The sequence below is a fragment of the Cuculus canorus genome, chromosome 1 (genome assembly GCF_017976375.1).
Source record: "Cuculus canorus isolate bCucCan1 chromosome 1, bCucCan1.pri, whole genome shotgun sequence".
NCBI lineage: Eukaryota > Metazoa > Chordata > Aves > Cuculiformes > Cuculidae > Cuculus > Cuculus canorus.
In genome coordinates this window covers 199,335,735-199,352,642 of record NC_071401.1, presented here as the reverse complement: position 1 = coordinate 199,352,642, position 16,908 = coordinate 199,335,735, and the positions used below count along the sequence as shown (strand labels likewise).

The following is a 16,908-nucleotide window of genomic DNA, read 5'->3' as shown; positions in this document are numbered from 1 at the left end:
TATTAATGCTTGCTCAGGCTGTGACCTGTCACTTTATTCCACATAATCTGTGCGTTAGTTGACAAGCCCAGAGGAGCTGCCTGTGTTACAGAAAACTGAAGCCGCCTGAAAGCTGTATGGCGATGTTCTTTTCCCGAGTAAGCCATAAACTCTCCTGGTATTGCTTGGTATGTGCTGTATAATTGGCCTTGCAATGAACTAATTTTTAAGGTTTCTTTGCTTTGCTACTTTAAATATTCCAGTTGAAGCAGCTGAAATTTTAGATCCCTTGGATCATGCTGTTTCTTTAGCCTGAATGATCAAATACACAGATGAATTGAACAGAACAGCTCTCAGCAAGAGTATAAGTAAAGCTCTGGTTTACCTCTGGGTCATTAGCAAGATGCCTTACCCACTCTACCATTGCATCTTTAACTATTTCATTTGTGAAGGCTGTTTTCATCAGACATTATGAAATTATGGATTTGGTCTGATTGTTCAGTCCGGCAGCCAGTCTAGACAAGGGGTCTGTCTCAATTAGATGTTACCAATTACCTTATGAGAGGAAATGGAAGAAGAATCCCAGTATTGTATTTCCTAATCCCCTCACTGTCTCCCAATCCTGCCTCTTCTGCATTCCTTCTGGTTGCTCAGCTGCAATAGTTGGTCGGACAGTGTTCTGTACTACTCATACCTCTTCGGATGGTACATCTCTTCTGCAACCTGATGAGCGAAAGCAGACAGGGAGGGGTTGAGAAGCTAAGGAGTTAGAAGAACAAACTCCTACCGAATTAACAGCTTTGAATGGCATGAGGTGTATTTTCCCTTTCTCTTGGATCCCAAACACCCTACAGCCACTGTCCTTGCACTGCCTCTCCAGATGAATGTGACATGGCAGGAGGGTGCTGAAGACAGACCCCTTGACAGGAATTTGACAGGCAGCTGAAAATGTCTCCTGGTTGTAGGAGCTGTGGCCGGGAGTCTTACATGGGAATTCAAAGCACTTTTATTGCAGAGTCGTTCTGTGAGTCTTTTTTTTTTTTTTTGCCTTTTTTTTTTTGCATCCTTGGGTTACAAGAATGAATAATAGCTGTTAGGTAATTAACAGCCTCTACAGAAAGCTGTGGGATGCCTGGGAGAACCAGGGCCTGAGATAGCCTCACAGAGGCTGTGAAACCAGGCAGTGCCTTGCTGACCTTTGAAAGCTGCTGGTGGATCTGCCCAATGGTCTGCTGGCCAGTGCTGTGAAAACAGAGGAAAACAGTGTGGGTCAGGTGACTCAAAACCACAGCAGACGCTGCTTTTGAAGCAGTACAAATCCCCTACAGGATCACACAATTAAAGGGGATTAAAGTCCTAGTCTTGCTATTGCTGAAGTCATTGCCAAAACTTCTCTTGGCTGGTAAAGAAGAGGCTGGTCCGACTGGTGCTATTAGCCACAGCTCTCCAAGGGATGCTCTTTTCTTTGAAAGCTTTGACCAAAGTGAAAGCAGGAGGTTAATTCTGTGTGAATGTCTGGTAGCGTCCATTAGTTTGTCTGGGTGAAGTGTGAAATCTATGATGTTGATCTACAAAGCCTTCAGTCCCTTGAGTACCGCTGGACTTGGAGACACTTCATGTGATATGGAAAGGATCCTCTGAGCAGTTCAAGACTGCACATCTTAGAAGAAATGAGAATGGGACAGTAACATAGTGAGGTCAGGAAAAAATATAAAAAGCAGCTTAATTTTTAGTTTAGTTTTGTCCTTGATGTGCTCTGACCCACTTCATTAGCCTGAAATTTTGGTTTACCTGGTATCCTACAGGTTTGGTGAGATAAAAAGGACTGTTGTTTGACGATTAAATGCTGTTTCATATCCGTGCTGGAGGAAATGGATTTTATGTTCATATATTGGAATTGATTTTTTTTCTCTTAACGAGCTTAATTATTCAATATCCTGGGCTTTTGTCTTCTGAGCCTAAAGAGTTTAGGAGATACCTCAATGAGATAGGAAGGCTTGGTCATTTATAACTTGTTGTACAATAAGGATGAATTGTTGCAGTATGACCATCTTTGGAAATAGTTAGCATTTGTACTCACAGTTCTCTTGCAAGGTGGAGATGTAGCAAATAATAATTAAAATCAATTCACTCTTCTTTAGTTATTTGTCTAAATCACAGAGGTGCTTGTTTTTTTTTTTAAACTGACTTCAAAAGTTATATCTCTACAGTAGACATTAAACTCACAATGATTTGCTTTTCTGAACACTGATGGGATTTTAAATATCACTGTAGGTAGGAGAGCACCTTAGCAGTACTTCTGCAGGCAATCTCCCGTCTCAAACAGCAGCAGAACTCTGAAAATCAAGCCTCTATACCTTCAAAGATTTCACTTTACTCCTCTGAGCAATCAGCTTGCCTTCAGAAGGACTCCCTGTGGTTTTCAAGTTAAGCATGCTTTTAGGAAACTTGTGAAAGGAATGAGTAAAAGCATCGATTTGGCAATTCAGAACGATAGTAGGACTTCAAATTACTGCTTACAATAATTGAGTTCTTGATTGCTTAGTGAAAACATCAGTAATAGTTTTTAAATAATTTCTTTGTTTTATCTTCTTCTATGCTTTTGTTCTGTGACCAAGGAATTAATCACACTGTATTTGGGAACTACAAGGAAGGATCTATTCTGATATCTCTCATATCATTAGCCTTGTTCAAAATAACAAGAGAGAGCATATGCTGCTTTCATTTAAAAGGGGCTGAATTGTGTCTGCCACAAACATTATTCAGCAGTCCCTGGAGAAATTTAAGTCAGCCAGAATCCCTTCTGGGTCTCCTGTTGCAACACACTCTATCAGCACTTTCCCAAATAGAAGCCAGTGCCTTTTAAGCACAATCCAGCTTTTAATTTGAGTAGAAATGAACAATGTGTCTTTTTTTTTCCTGAATTTTTTTTTTTTTTTAAGATTTGTTTTTCTCTGTAGAGAGAACAGGATACATTAAAACAATAAAGAAAAAAATCCAGATATAAAACAGAGATATGGACTGTAAACATCAATGGTGAGATGACTGCTGCGTGTTCTAATACGCCTTCACTTCATATGTTAGCAGAACAGTTCATCTGACTGAGTTTTCTCTGCAGCCACACCAGGATAATGAATACATGTTTATTCTCAGGAAACGGTGTTCCGGCTGGATACTCAGAACTTGGAGTCTGGCAGGTTGAAATGCCCTTTTGATCCTCAGCAGCCATTTGCTTCAGTGATGGCAGGTAAGAAACCATCAGAGCCAGGTGCCCTACTCAGACGTGTGATGGCTTCATATGTTAAACCAGAGTCAGAGGCTCAGCAGATGCCATTGTTGGCACTCCTCTGGCATTAGTCACGTTTCCCATGCTGGTTTGTGCTCTTGGAACTGAGGGGAGCCATCAGTCTGCAGACACCAAAGATCTGGAAATGCAGCAACACAAACAGAGACATTTGAGTGACTGTGAAGCCTCTGCCAGTTGAGCATGAAAGTGGTTTCATCCTCACCCAGTGATTTCTCCTTTAAAAAGACGACAAAAAAAAACACATGGACGGACAGTGTTCCAAGCGCTTCTGGGCCTCTTTCTTCAATTATCAATATGTTCTGCCCTTTGAAGTCTGCTGACATCCACTATTTCCATAAATACATTTTTGAGGTTTCTATTTGCTCGAGTAGCCACTTCTGAAGCTAGAAGCCTAGGAACAAGATAGTGCAATCTGCCCGCTGCGTGCATTGCAGTGCTGTGTGGTCTGCCATTTGGTGCTGAGGAATGTCAGCTTGACCTCTGGATTTCAAATCACTATAAGAGCTACTTTTGTCATGGTTTGGTTCATAGCTTTGGACAATTTTCATTTAACTTGTCTGTCAAGCATATGAATACAAGATAAGAGTGAAGCACCATGACGTTTTCGTTTACAGGCAAAGAGCAGTGGTGACAATGCTTTGAAGTATCGGTCACTCTGTGTTATAAAAAGAATATGACTAATGTTCAGTCTTTATTCTCAGATAATAAGATAGATGATTTGTGATTCTGACCCAACAGAAGGGCCAGGACTTCCTTTATTAAAAACAATAGATTAAAGCCAGTGCTTATTCTTCTCAGGGACCCCTAGTACTGTTTAATGACCGTGAAGTCTATTTTTAAAATGAGATTCTAGAAACTTTTAACTTTTTTATCTTTTTTTTTTCTTTTTAAAATGCAATAGCCCTCCCATGATTTATTATTGCATTGACTAATTTCAGTAGCACACTAGTGCTTTGATGGCTGTATTAAATCTTGTGAAATGAGGAAGCTGCTGTCTTTAACTGACTAAAACATGAAGTTCGGTACATAAGCATTTTCAAGCAACATAAAGTTAATGGTCAGAGTATTCTAGTATCCCTTCTCTGACTCTGCCTGGTGTCAAGTGTTTAGCAATAAAGTACTAGGATCATTGTAAAGAGTGAAGAGTCCTGACCAGAGAATGCAGTCTTGGCCTGTTTTTTGGTGATCATTTTATTCCCAAAAGTACTGGGAGACCAGTATAGCTCATGGATAAGATACTGCACTGTGATGCAGAGGAGTTTAGTCTCCGTCTCTGCCACTGACAAGAGAAGTAACATTACGCATGTCACTTGTCTCGCCTAGTTTTATTTATCTGCGAAATGGTGATAAAGATTGCTTGTGCCATTCAGAAAGCACTTTGTAATTAGTTATAAATACATGAGATAAATAATTTTTAATTATATTTTCACTCAGGTATGTAGTTTAATACATCTGAGTGATTTTCATTCCTTCTAAAAATGTATAATCTTAATCTGAATTCTACACATTTTTCCTCGAGTAAATTCCCTAGATAAATTTGAAAAGTTAGTCTTTTTGACTGAAAAAACACCTGCTTATAATTCATCTTCTTTTACAAGTTACCATTCACCAAAACTGTTCTGGAAATAACTGGAACTTGGAATGAGAAGTACAAAAAGCCAAGAGAAGTGCTGAAAATGCCTTGTCAGCAGAATCTAAGCAAGAATGGGGGATTTCTGTTAGGCCTTTGGATTTATCGATCACTAAGTGCTTGTCAGTTAGCAAACACCAATTACCCTGTCCATTCCTCATTATGACAAATACCTTTCAGAATCCACTCTTGTTTCTTTACAAAGGCAACATGCTGTCTGAAAGATGTGCTTTCTAATAGTGTCATGGAAATAACACATAACAATAATAATGAGGAAAAAGAAAACTGATAGATCTGGTTTTTGGCCAGATAAAGTACTTGTGGATCGTGGGTTGCGGTTTTGCTTTGTATTTTTCCCCTTTGATCTTATTTTTTTAAGTCCATTTACATCTTTTGCAAATGAAAACACACAAGATCTATATTGAATGGTATTTATTCTGCATTCACTCGAAACAAAGGACTTGTCTCTGAAAGTTGTTATGAAATGTTTCCACACAGAGTACCAGAAAACCTGGATAAGGAACTCCTGGAAGGGAATTTTTATGTATCATGTAGCTTTAATATGAACCTCATTTATGAATCTGAAACTTTTTCTTTTTACAAACTCCAGGGATTTATTGTTGCAAGTTATTAAACAAACCCAAACTCCTCCAACCAGTAAAGCTATCCTGTTTTTTTTGCAGAAAAAAAGAGAATATCAAAATGCCTTATGCAGTAAAAAAAATTCTCAGTGATAATGTTACTTTTCTTTGTAGAAAAGTACTGAGATCTAAAGAAAAACAGAAAATATTGAGCAATTCTAAAGGCTGTGAATTTTTGCATTGCCCACAAAGCTGTCAGAAGACTAAATAAGTAACTGCAGTTATAGATATAGTTTCCTCATGAGACAAATACTGGCTGCCTTATTCCAGCAAACTGTCTCATTTATTTTAGTGGTAGTACCCTCTGTGTTAAAATGATCATGATTTGGATCTGTAGCCATGTTCCTACCATAAAGACACCGCATAGCTGAGAAGAACTCCTGTAGTGCCTAAATTCATCTTTGTGGATGAAGTGTTGGATGGAGATCCCTACATCACAAGAAGACTGAGCTGTGATGTTCCCATAGTGAAGCATCCATCATGTCTACTAGCTCAAGCCCAGGAACAGCAAAGCCACCAGAGCTGTGGCAAGTCTGGGACAGAAGAGCTGGTTTGAATGGGTAGATGATGGTGTCCTCACCATGGCCTCCAGGTCCATGGTCAGGCTTCACAGGGCAGGATGCTCAGATCAAATACACCTTTATACACTTAAGAGCCCAGGACCCATTACAACCTGGGGGGATTAATTTTCCAACCGCCTAAAGAATCTGAAAATTAGACTTGGACTCCTTTGCTTCTCAGGCATATGGCTACAAATTTACCCTCATTTCACTTCACAGAACCCAAAATTCTATTAAAATATAAACCAATAATATTTTAAAACATTAGATTAGGCCACTAACACAGAGGTGTAGTTCACCCAACAAAACAAATAATTTCAATTTTTTTAAGCTGTAGAAACCCTATTTCTTTTTCATTTGTAGATGAGTATCTTTATGCTGGAACAGCTTCTGATTTCCTTGGCAAAGACACTGCTCTAGCACGTTCTCTGGGCCCTTCTCACGACCACCATTACATCAGAACTGACATTTCTGAACATTACTGGCTTACTGGTAAGATCCCAAACATATGCTGTTGTCATTTGCATTGTTCTTGCTTGTCTAAAGTTAATAGGCCCTTTCTTATATAAATATATGTCCAGTAACTATAAATATAGATATTGTGTCATGGTATCTTTGGATTACGTAGGCTTTTTTTAAAGAAGCTCAGTGGAATAAAAATGCACTTGAGAAAAGTCACAGAGGTGAAAATGCTAATTAAGGACATAAGACTGAATCATTCTTTCCATCTTTGATTTGTACATCTGTATACAGTCCTGTAATTGAAATAATATCATGACTTAAATACTTCTGTTTCCAGTCCTGTTGGAATTATTTTTTTAAACCCTTTTTTCCGATCACTTGTTAAGAACTGTTCCCTACAGCTTGTTGAAATGACAGACTAGGAATTCCATGTTTTAGGTAGGAGGTCTTTTTTTATTCCTTTTCCTTCTTTGAGGGGGAAAAAATACCCTTTGTTGTTCTGAGGATCATTTTAAAACCACTAAGGGCACCCTGAAATAGCTTCCCAAGCAAAACACTGCTTTTTCTTGCCTGCTAAAAACCATTCTGAGCTAGTAAACCCTCTAAAAAACTGGCTGCATTTACACCCAGCTAGTCTCAAACCACACACAGAGTAACATGGAAAACTTCGCTCACAAGCTAACCCTGCTCAATTAAAGCATCTCCCTTTTAGCCATCAACTTTCTTTAAAGATGTGGCAACACTGGCCTTGATTCAGGATGCCTGTGTAGCTATTATGGGTGTATTGTAAAGCCAGGGCCTCCTGACCACAGGGTTAAGTTGTCTTCCCAGCAGACTTCTGAAATGGATGATTTTGCCTCTTAACTCTTTGAGACCTCAACAAGAGGAAATATTATTTTTTACATTTTTCTTCCTACTCCTTCTCTCCCTTCTTCTAAGCTGTTGCCTTATATTTCTGTATAGAAGTAACTCCATAGCCTCAAAATTCCTCCTGGGAGATGGGGACAAAAGGAGAAGCCACTTAAAAGTCATTTTGCCTTTCCAAATGGGAGCAGCCTTTCAGACAGATAGAAAAATCTCGTGTCTGACTCTGCTGACCTCTCCCACTTTAATCTCCCATGCTCAAAACCTTTCTTTTCTTACCTCTTCTATCTCTTTGGTCTCATTTGTACATACTCCTTGTACAATGCAGAACAGAAATGGACTGTAAGCAGTATGGAACAGGATCAGTCCTTTCAGCAGGCAGCTCTCTAAGCATGCAAATACATAGTTTTATCACTGGCATCCTGCTGGTTCTTAGCATGGAAAGATGGTTATGGTAGCCGCTTTCCTGAGGGATACTATAATACCCTAAAAATAAAGATTTACTGTGGTTTAGTCCTGAGAAGCATCTGGTGTTATCATTAGCATAGATCCACTTTGATGAGCATTACAGGATTCAGTTCATAGCCCAAAATAACTTATAGCTTAAATATCCATTCCCAAACATTTCTTTAAGTTATTAATGTTTCTTCATGAGTAGTTTGAAGCAAAGGAACAGTATAAGAACACAGGATAAACTAAAGGTTTGAGAATCATTTGTGTTTTAGCTTGGAGGCTGGGTGAGGAGTGTCTGTCTTTCTTATTTCTTTTAGATTGATGCATTTTTTAATTCTATTTTCAGCTAATGTATGTGTATTTCTGAAAGTTTATATCATAATATGATTGATATATTAATATATAAATATGTCTGGGTTTGAAAAACAGCTTTAGTGTGCTAGACTGCAACTTGAAAATTACCCCACACTATATAAACACCGAGAACCCCATATATTCTTCAGGTTTACCTTGTTTCCAGTCATGTAAAAAACTACAGCCACACTGTGTAAGGCTTCACATACACAATCCATGCACTGTTATATTAAGGGGCACAGATATAAACTAGGTGCTTTTACTATTTTGAAACAGTCCTTTTAAGGTTGGAGAAAATTTTGAGTGCAACTCTAAATGATGGGATTATTTCTGCAATAAGCCATAGGGTAGCCAATATATTTCTAGTTTATTGTGTTACATTACCAATTGCATACATTTGTACTTTCAGCTGCTATTGGTATAAAGAAAATATTTACTTGATTTCAGGTTTAAAACTTCCATCTCATCTAAATCCCCTGTTCCCTAAATCTAGCCCCCATTACCAAGCATGTGTTAGACCTCCTGGAGAGTTTGTACATACTTAAGTAAATGTACAATTAGAAATAAATTATTTCCAGGCATGACTCGTGTTTTACTTAGGATAAGCATAAAATGTGTAACTTGTTTTTTTCCAGAAGACTGAGGAAGTTTTGTTATAATGCACATTAATATTTTTAAAGTTTATTCTTATTCTGTTTCTGGAAATAGGATTATCCTTTCCTGGGGGAAGGGAGGGAAAGGCAAAGCATAAGGGAAAAATGCGTAGGATGCCTTCCAGTTTCTTACAGGGCATCTCTATCTTGAGTAATTAAGACATATCTTAATCGCAATGACTGAATAGCAGCTCCACAAAGGAGAAAGGGAGGAAGACAGCTAATCTTTCCCATGACTCACGCTCATGCAGGCTTATACTCCTGCACACAGTGGCTCTGAAAACAGAGGGGATGCTGCCTCTGCTCAGACTTCAGCCCTTCTCCTGCAGAGCTGAAGAATCAGGTGCTCCTGTGGCCACTGACCGGAGCTGCCTCACCCATCGCCAGGGCAGGGGATGAGGCGCATGGAGCTGGTGGCCCTGGTCGGGATGGCAAAGCTGCCTTCTGGAACCGTCTGCCCTGCTCCAGCCCAGCAGGCAGAGGAGGGGGATCTGTGGTGGGATACCCAAGCTCTACATACAGGCAAGCACTAAACAGCTGCACATTCCTCCCTTCTTTGCAGGAATCTAAAGCTGTAATTAGAATGAGTGCTTCCATGATTTGAGTTCATCTTTTTTACTTACTTTTTTTTTATTGCAATTTAGTCATCTTTGCCAGGGCAAAGACTTGCAGGCAATGACTTCTTTATAATCTGGGAACTTTGGATGGGATTCAGCTCACTTAGCTCTAAAAGGCAAAAGCATCCTGTCTGAGTGTGGTCATTATGGTTGCCTCTGTCTGTAATTTACAGAGAAAGGTGACACTTGCAGAGGGTGACTCACTCCACCTATTGTAGAAATCTGTCTTAAAATAGGGTTATTCATTGTCACTTTCTTCCTTCCGTCCATCCCTTAGAGAGGGCTTCAGTGAGCTTGATTTCTGGACAGTTAAAGGTAAATGTGAGCACAATTATTTTCATTTTTGTAGAATCATGTAATACCAGGTTGGAAGGGACATCAAGGATCCTCTGGTCCAACCTTGCTTGGCAAAAAGCACTATCTACACAAGTTGGCCCAGCACCCTGACCAGCCAAATCTTAAAAGCACCACTTTGGGGAATCCACCACTTCCCCAGGGAGATTATTGCTATGGCTGATTCTTCTTACTGTGAAAAATTTTCCTCTTGTGTCCAGTCAGAATCTCCCCAGGAGTAACTTTTACCCATGACCTCTCATCTTTTCCATGTGACTCCTTGAAAAAAAGGAGTCTCCACCTTCTTTGTATCCCCTCATTAGGTGCTGGTGATAAGGTCTCCCCTAAGCCTTCTTTTCTCAAGGCTGAACAAAGCCAGTTCTCTCAGCCTTTCCTCATATGGCAGGCTTCCCAGTGCTTTGATCATCTTTGTGGCCCTTCTCTAGACATTCTCCAGCCTGTCTCATGGGTTTTTTTTGTATAGCAGGGACCAAACTGATCACAGTAGTCCAGGTGGGGCCTGACAAATACTGAGTAGAGTGGGATGATGACTTCCTTATCTCTGTTGGTGACGCCTTTGTTGATGCATCCCGGCATCCTGTTGGTTTTCTTTGCCAAAGCAGTGTGCTGTTTGCTCATATTAAGCTTGTTCACAGCCAGGATCCCATGTTTCATTCTGGCAACCCAAATGCAAAAACCTAATGGCTCCCACTGTTTTGGGTTACTTTTTTCCGTTTTTGGGGTTTTTTTTTTCCATGTACTGGTATTTGCCACTGGTTTGCTGTCCTCTTTTTCTAAGCCTAATGAGTCTTAATTCTCTGTAGGTCTTATTAAGGCGTGCACGATTACACTGTCCATGTGCTGCTGGCGATAGAATGGTGTGATAGCTGGCAGGTAACCACAAGCAAACATGACCAATCTGGTGAACCCAGGAGTGAGGGACTAAATGTAACAGCTCTTCCCATTAGGGCACAAAAACATGCTTAAAAAAGCACAAGCAACACCTGAATTTATTGTACCATTATCAGATCTCGTGATGCCTTTAATCTCCTGTTTGGTTACATACAATATAACCATGACATTAATATGGGGGGAAACCTTCTACTGAAGCAATGGGGGGGGACAACTGAGTGTATGGTAAAATGAACAGTGGTTTAAAATCATCATCTTCTAATTTGTTTCCCATGCAAAGAGTCCAAAAACCTAATTCACCATTGGTTTAAAGGCACTTTTCTACGTTGTATGGATAGATTACAAAAGATGAGACAAAGATCTCACAGAACATAATGTGCTTTTCAGATCATGATCTCTTTCAATAAATTGTCTGCGATCTCTTTGTCTTCATATCTTTTACAGTGTATTTTTGTTTGGATTTAACTTTCAACTTTAGTATTTTCAATTGTGATTTAAAATCGTTAAATATTTGTTTTCTTTTAATTTGTTAGAGATTCTTCTAAATCTGTTCCAGGAATTGGTATTGAGACATTTGTTTTTGCATTTGGCTTGCCAAGTAAAGCAATGAAATTTAATTTAAAAAAAACATATATTCAGAGTTTTCTGTGAATGTGGATTTTTTTTAAAAAAAATCTATGTGAAATTCAAAAGAATGCTATAGAAGCATTTCATATTTCCTATTAAATGGCTTTTTAGCTAACTGTATATTTAAGAAACTACTAGAAGCATTTTTATATATTTGTCCATGCTTAAAGATCTAATCTTCAAAGTAGCTTTACAGGCCCTGAGGGGTAATTGAATAGCTTCTTTAGGCTCATTTTTAAATTCTAACTTAGATTTATAGTGCTTGATGCCTGCATCTTTTCATTTTTCTACTGACACCATTCTCTAGTGTCAGAAAGGTTTAAAATAGAAGCAGCACTGTGGCTACTTGGACCCATAAATTTGCTCTTCTGTCATGAAGGTGCACATTCAGCACTTAAACACATCCCATTTTGTCTCAAGCTTTTGACTGTGAACTTTTAAATCAAGGACTCTCTTTTTGTCCTGTGTATACTGTAGAGTTCATGGTGAAAATTCCAGAAGGCTAATATAAAGAAACAACCATTAGAAAAAGGACAAAGACATAGACATACATTAAAAGCCAATAATAGTATTCTCTATATATCAGTAGTGTGCTCTGTTTGCTCTTCAACCTTACATCATCATCCTTACTGCTTTCTACTGCCGCCTGCCTGCTTGTGAAAGACAAAGACTGTGTATTTTATTGCTGAAAGAATGTATTTTAGAGTCAAGGGTCTCTTTGCACCCTATTTGTATAGCCACTTGTGTTTAAAGAAAAACATCATTGATCCAATTGCCCTCAGAGGAGCTCATCTATTGTAACACATTGGGGAATGTCTTAAAAATCACTTCCCCGGTTATCTGTTTCACTTGTGCAAGACAGTGTTGATCGCTCTGCTGCAGTCAGGGGCCCCTAGAACTCATTTAAATTCTGATTTTAGTGTAAAATGAGAAAGAAAACAAAAAACAAAACTGAAAAAAACCACAAACCAAAACCACAGCTGGTAATCAGGTAGAGAGGGACTGGAGATCCAGTCATGGAATCATAGTAGTTTGGGTTGGAAGGGACTTTAAAGATCATGCAGTTCCAACCCTCTGTGGTGGGCAGGGACACCTCCCACTAGATCAGGCTGCCCAAGGCTCCACCCAACCTGGCCTTGAACACCTCCAGGGATGGGGCAGCCACAACTTCCCTGAGCAACCTGTGCCAGTGTCTCACCACTCTCATCATGAAGAATTTCCTCCTTATGTCTAGTCTAAATCTGCCCCTCTCCCATTTATAGCCATTGCCCCTAGTCCTATCGTGAATAAGAGAGCCAAGGGGGACAGTGAAGGACATGTATTCAATTCTTGGCCCAGTACGTGTCTATGGGATGCAGGCAGAGACAGCCAGGCTTGCTGTGGAAGGGACCAGATGTAATATAGGCTGCTCAGCATGTCAAGGTAAGGCGTGCTGTAGCACTTGTAACAAAAAGCATATTCAACCCAATCAAACTATTACATTGATATAGCTAATTTGTTCTTATTCACAATAAGGAGCAGAGTCCTTAAGACTGACCAGACAGTTGTGGAATTTAGTGTGCTAACTTGTGCATCCCAGCATGGCACCATATTGGATCTGGTAAGATTGTTGCAGAAAGATGTGTAGGAAACTTTTGACTTGGGGAAGCTGTCATTTATATTGAATTTTCCTGCTGTTCTCTGTAGTAAACAGGAGTGTATTTCTGTACTCATAACTGCTACAGTGTGTAATCAAATTAATTTAAATTCTACCATGTGATTTTGGAAGGTGTACTCAGCTTTATGTTGGTGGCAAGACTAGTAAACCAGATTTTTATAGGCAGTATTTTGTACAGAAAGTCATCCTGCTTCCAGTGGTAGCTAGTGCTGCATATTCATGCAAGTAATAGTAAGATATGCATGCAAAAACATCACATTACGAGTAAGTACTTAAGAGTGGATGGTCAGTTTTGCTGAAAGTTAGTAAGAAACTTACCACTGTGCATCTTTATAGCGATATTTTTAATTCACTGGAAGATGTGAAATAAATGCAGATATTGAAACAGAAATTAAGTATTGAGATGTTTCTTCATATTTTAAAACTTTTTTTGGGACTTTTAGGTGCAAAATTCGTTGGAACTTTTCCCATCCCGGACACCTATAACCCAGACGATGACAAAATCTACTTCTTTTTCCGAGAAATATCACAAGATAGTGGCACATCTGACAAGACAATCCTTTCTCGAGTTGGGAGAGTTTGTAAGGTGAGGAGTCTATCTTTTCATTTTATTAAAAACAACAAACAACAAAATAAAATACCTGGGGTTTCCGGTTTGGTTTTTGTTTTTGTTTTTGTTTTTTTTTTTTGAGAAATCTGTTTTTCCTTTCAGATCAGAAGGAAATATTGTTGTTACACAATGAGCCATCATAGTATTTTTTCTGAACATTGATTACTAATGGTGTCTGAAGTTTACTCGTCTGAAAAATATGCTTGACGTGGACCGTGTGCAACTTTTATAAAAGCTAGTATGCTTATAAATGATTATCCTGCATCTGAATGATAATGTATTGACCTGATATGCAACAGTGAGTTGCTTTGTTTCATAAGCTTTCAGTGAGGATTGGCTTGTCGAAGTGTACACAATGGCAAAGTATTTGTTTTTTTGTGGAAACTGCCCACTGAATGGGGGGCTGTACAAACCCATCCCTTCAGCCTAGCTCAGTGCATCATTCCTTGGCTGAGAGCTGGGGTCAGTGATTTGTTTCTGCACATTCCTGATAACCACTTGGAGTGAGGGGAGGCTAAAAATGTGTATAGTTTCTGAGCTACACCCATATCTGCCTGGAAGTTTTCTCCCTTGAGAAGAAGTGCAGTCCTTGACCTGTTGACCAGTGGAATCAGGGCTTGGGTCTGCTGCAGTGTAAAAAGTTTTATTTGGTTGGTGCTTGACCCCCTTTAAATGATTACTCCTTTCTCTTTCTCTCTCATTATGCTTGGTTTTGTCCCTTATGAAAGATTTTTCTCCCTATAGTATTCATAAATGACACTCAGATTTTCATGAGCCACACTAATTTTGAAGAAGGATCTCTGTAAATGGCAGAAGCCTCCTCAAATGGTAATAAGAAGATAAACTAATTCCTGCATATGAAGACAGCAGTCAGCATAGAGTTTGCTGGTTTACAGCCAGCTCATTTTGCTGTCTTCTTCCCACCAGAGCAGAGGAGTGTATTGACTTCTATGTCAAGCGTACTGTCTATCCACTCCTCTGTATTATGGGACATCTAGGAAGAGGGACATTGTAGGGGCTCCCATCCTGTCGTTACTGCTTCAGTGAATCAAGCTACCCAGGAATCACTGGCAAAAGTCAGGAAAATGAGACTTTAAAGTAGACATCATATTAGTAAATATAAGATTTCAGCAAATGTTTACCTCATGTGATGAGCTAGATATCACTAAAACCATCGCATCAGTCACACAAGTAGGTACATTTCCATCGTATTTTCTTCAGATGTCTTCATTTATTTGCATTTTTTCAGCAATATGACTCTGGTGGCAGTGAAAATTATTTTCTTAAGAAGCTTGCAAATAAGTAAACAAACAAAAGAATTTGTGATTCACTGTAAGATGTGTCTAGGAGAAAGGCGATTAGAACACTTAATAGACATGCACTGAAAACCAGAGTGGACTTGTGTATGAATTTGTAAATCTGTGTCTGTTCTTCAGTTCGGCAAACTAAAAATTGAGATTTCAGTGGTTTCAGCCGTTTCACACTTCTGTCATTGACGTAAAATGTTAAGAAAAAAACTCATTCATAAATCAGTTCTCTAGTAGGTTTTTAGTCAGACGAAAGAGTGGATAATCTTTAGCTGGGTATTTCACAGCAGTGTGATTAATGGCAGAATGGAAACACAAATATCTATGATTTGCTGCTAGACATGGCATTTGCTGATTATGAGAAAGCACTTAATGCATTAGGAGAAATTGGTAGACAACATTTTCAAGCCAAGGCACATAAGAGATTATAGTAAACTAAGATATATTAGCTAGAGATCTCCAGCATCCTTTACCTAGAGAAAAAGCAGATAACGTATCAGAATAAAAGCAAAGCTATTGTAAGGAAATCCTAATGACCATGTGTAGTCATACCTCAAATTAGTCTGAACTTGTAGAGTAATCATGTTAAGGGGAAAAAGATGTCTTGGATTTTATTTTTAATTGTCAAAGCAAAACAATGGAAACTGATAAGCAAGGTGATTGTTATTACTGTTAGTTTTGCACTGTCTTCTTTATTTCACTTCCTGATGCAGAATTCTCTTGAAAGCTCACACTCCTGTTTTTTCTGTGCATTTTGATCACCCAAAATAAAAAAAACCAAACCACTTAATAATGCAGAACATTATAATAAAAATAGAATTATTTATGGGATCAGTGTCTTTGGTTGTAACAATTGATAGCAACCATTTCTGTTGGCACTGTCTCGTCAATGTGACTGTACTGCATGAAGTTTAAGCCTTTGTCTTCCTTCCCTAACAGAGTGATAGTGCATGGGAGGAGTTCAGCAATTTTTTTAATCATTTGTTTGGTGTAAACCCTTTTTATTTCTACTAGAACTCAATTGCCCTCTACCTCACTGTGCCTTAGGGCTCTGGTACATTAATGCCAGAGACACATACTGAAATAAGAATAGGCTTTTTTTTTTAATAAGGAGATTAGTCAATGCAGCCTATTCTTTGGCTAATTTTCAATGGCTCAACAATATGGTCTCACTCTGATCATCCCCCTTAGGGAAAATCTTCTGTGGAAAGCCTTCCCTTTTCCCAGCTACTCTGAGACCCAGAAGATTACAATACTCTTGCTGGCAGTTCTTCGCCCAGAGTCAAACAGCTGTCACTTGTCCTGTTCTTAAGACCATAGTTACCATCTTGAAGCATACGTTGTAATAACGCAGACACTGTAGCGCTAAATAGCACTAATTTAGATTTACGTCATCTGCATTCTGTATATCACTAGGGGATATCAGTATGAATTGGGAGGAAGTGCTTTCAACAGTCACTTTCAGAATCGCTTGTGTAATTTATCGTGGCAAATGTCATTTCCTATTTTTGGTTTAAGGGAGACAGAAAATGTATCATTGGCCTATCAGTAGTACCTGATTTTACTTATGGTATGTTCCTACTTACATCAAGTGTAATCTGTTGAGTTATTTGCTTTCTTTTCAAGTTAAGCCATAACTAAAAAGAAAAAAAAATGCTATTAAAGATTAACCAGCAATGTTTATTTGTTTTTTTTAAAATACATATCGATATACGTATTTATATTACATGACGATACGAACCTTAACTTCTTAAGAGCACGGACCCATGTATTTCTATTTCTAGAAATACAGATACCAGCTTTCACAGCTACGTTGTCTTCAAGCCCATGCTGCTGAACCAGTTTGCATCGGTTAATGCCATGACACAGTCATTACACACTAAGCCAGATTTTTAAAAAAAACATTGCAGCATCCATGCACTGTGCCCTCTACATTCAACGA

At 38.8% G+C, this 16,908-nt stretch overlaps 1 protein-coding gene across 4 annotated transcripts in view; it reads left to right on the top strand.

The window, feature by feature from the left end:
- SEMA3D (semaphorin 3D) overlaps positions 1 to 16,908 on the top strand; it is a 144,251-nt gene that overhangs the window by 77,998 nt on the left and 49,345 nt on the right. For all 4 annotated transcript variants that reach the window (XM_054067677.1, XM_054067693.1, XM_054067684.1 and 1 more), the window contains exons 6-8: positions 3,133 to 3,226; positions 6,481 to 6,609; positions 13,493 to 13,635. In XM_054067677.1, coding sequence (XP_053923652.1) covers positions 3,133 to 3,226; positions 6,481 to 6,609; positions 13,493 to 13,635 — 366 coding nt within the window. The remainder of the gene's footprint in view (positions 1 to 3,132; positions 3,227 to 6,480; positions 6,610 to 13,492; positions 13,636 to 16,908) is intronic.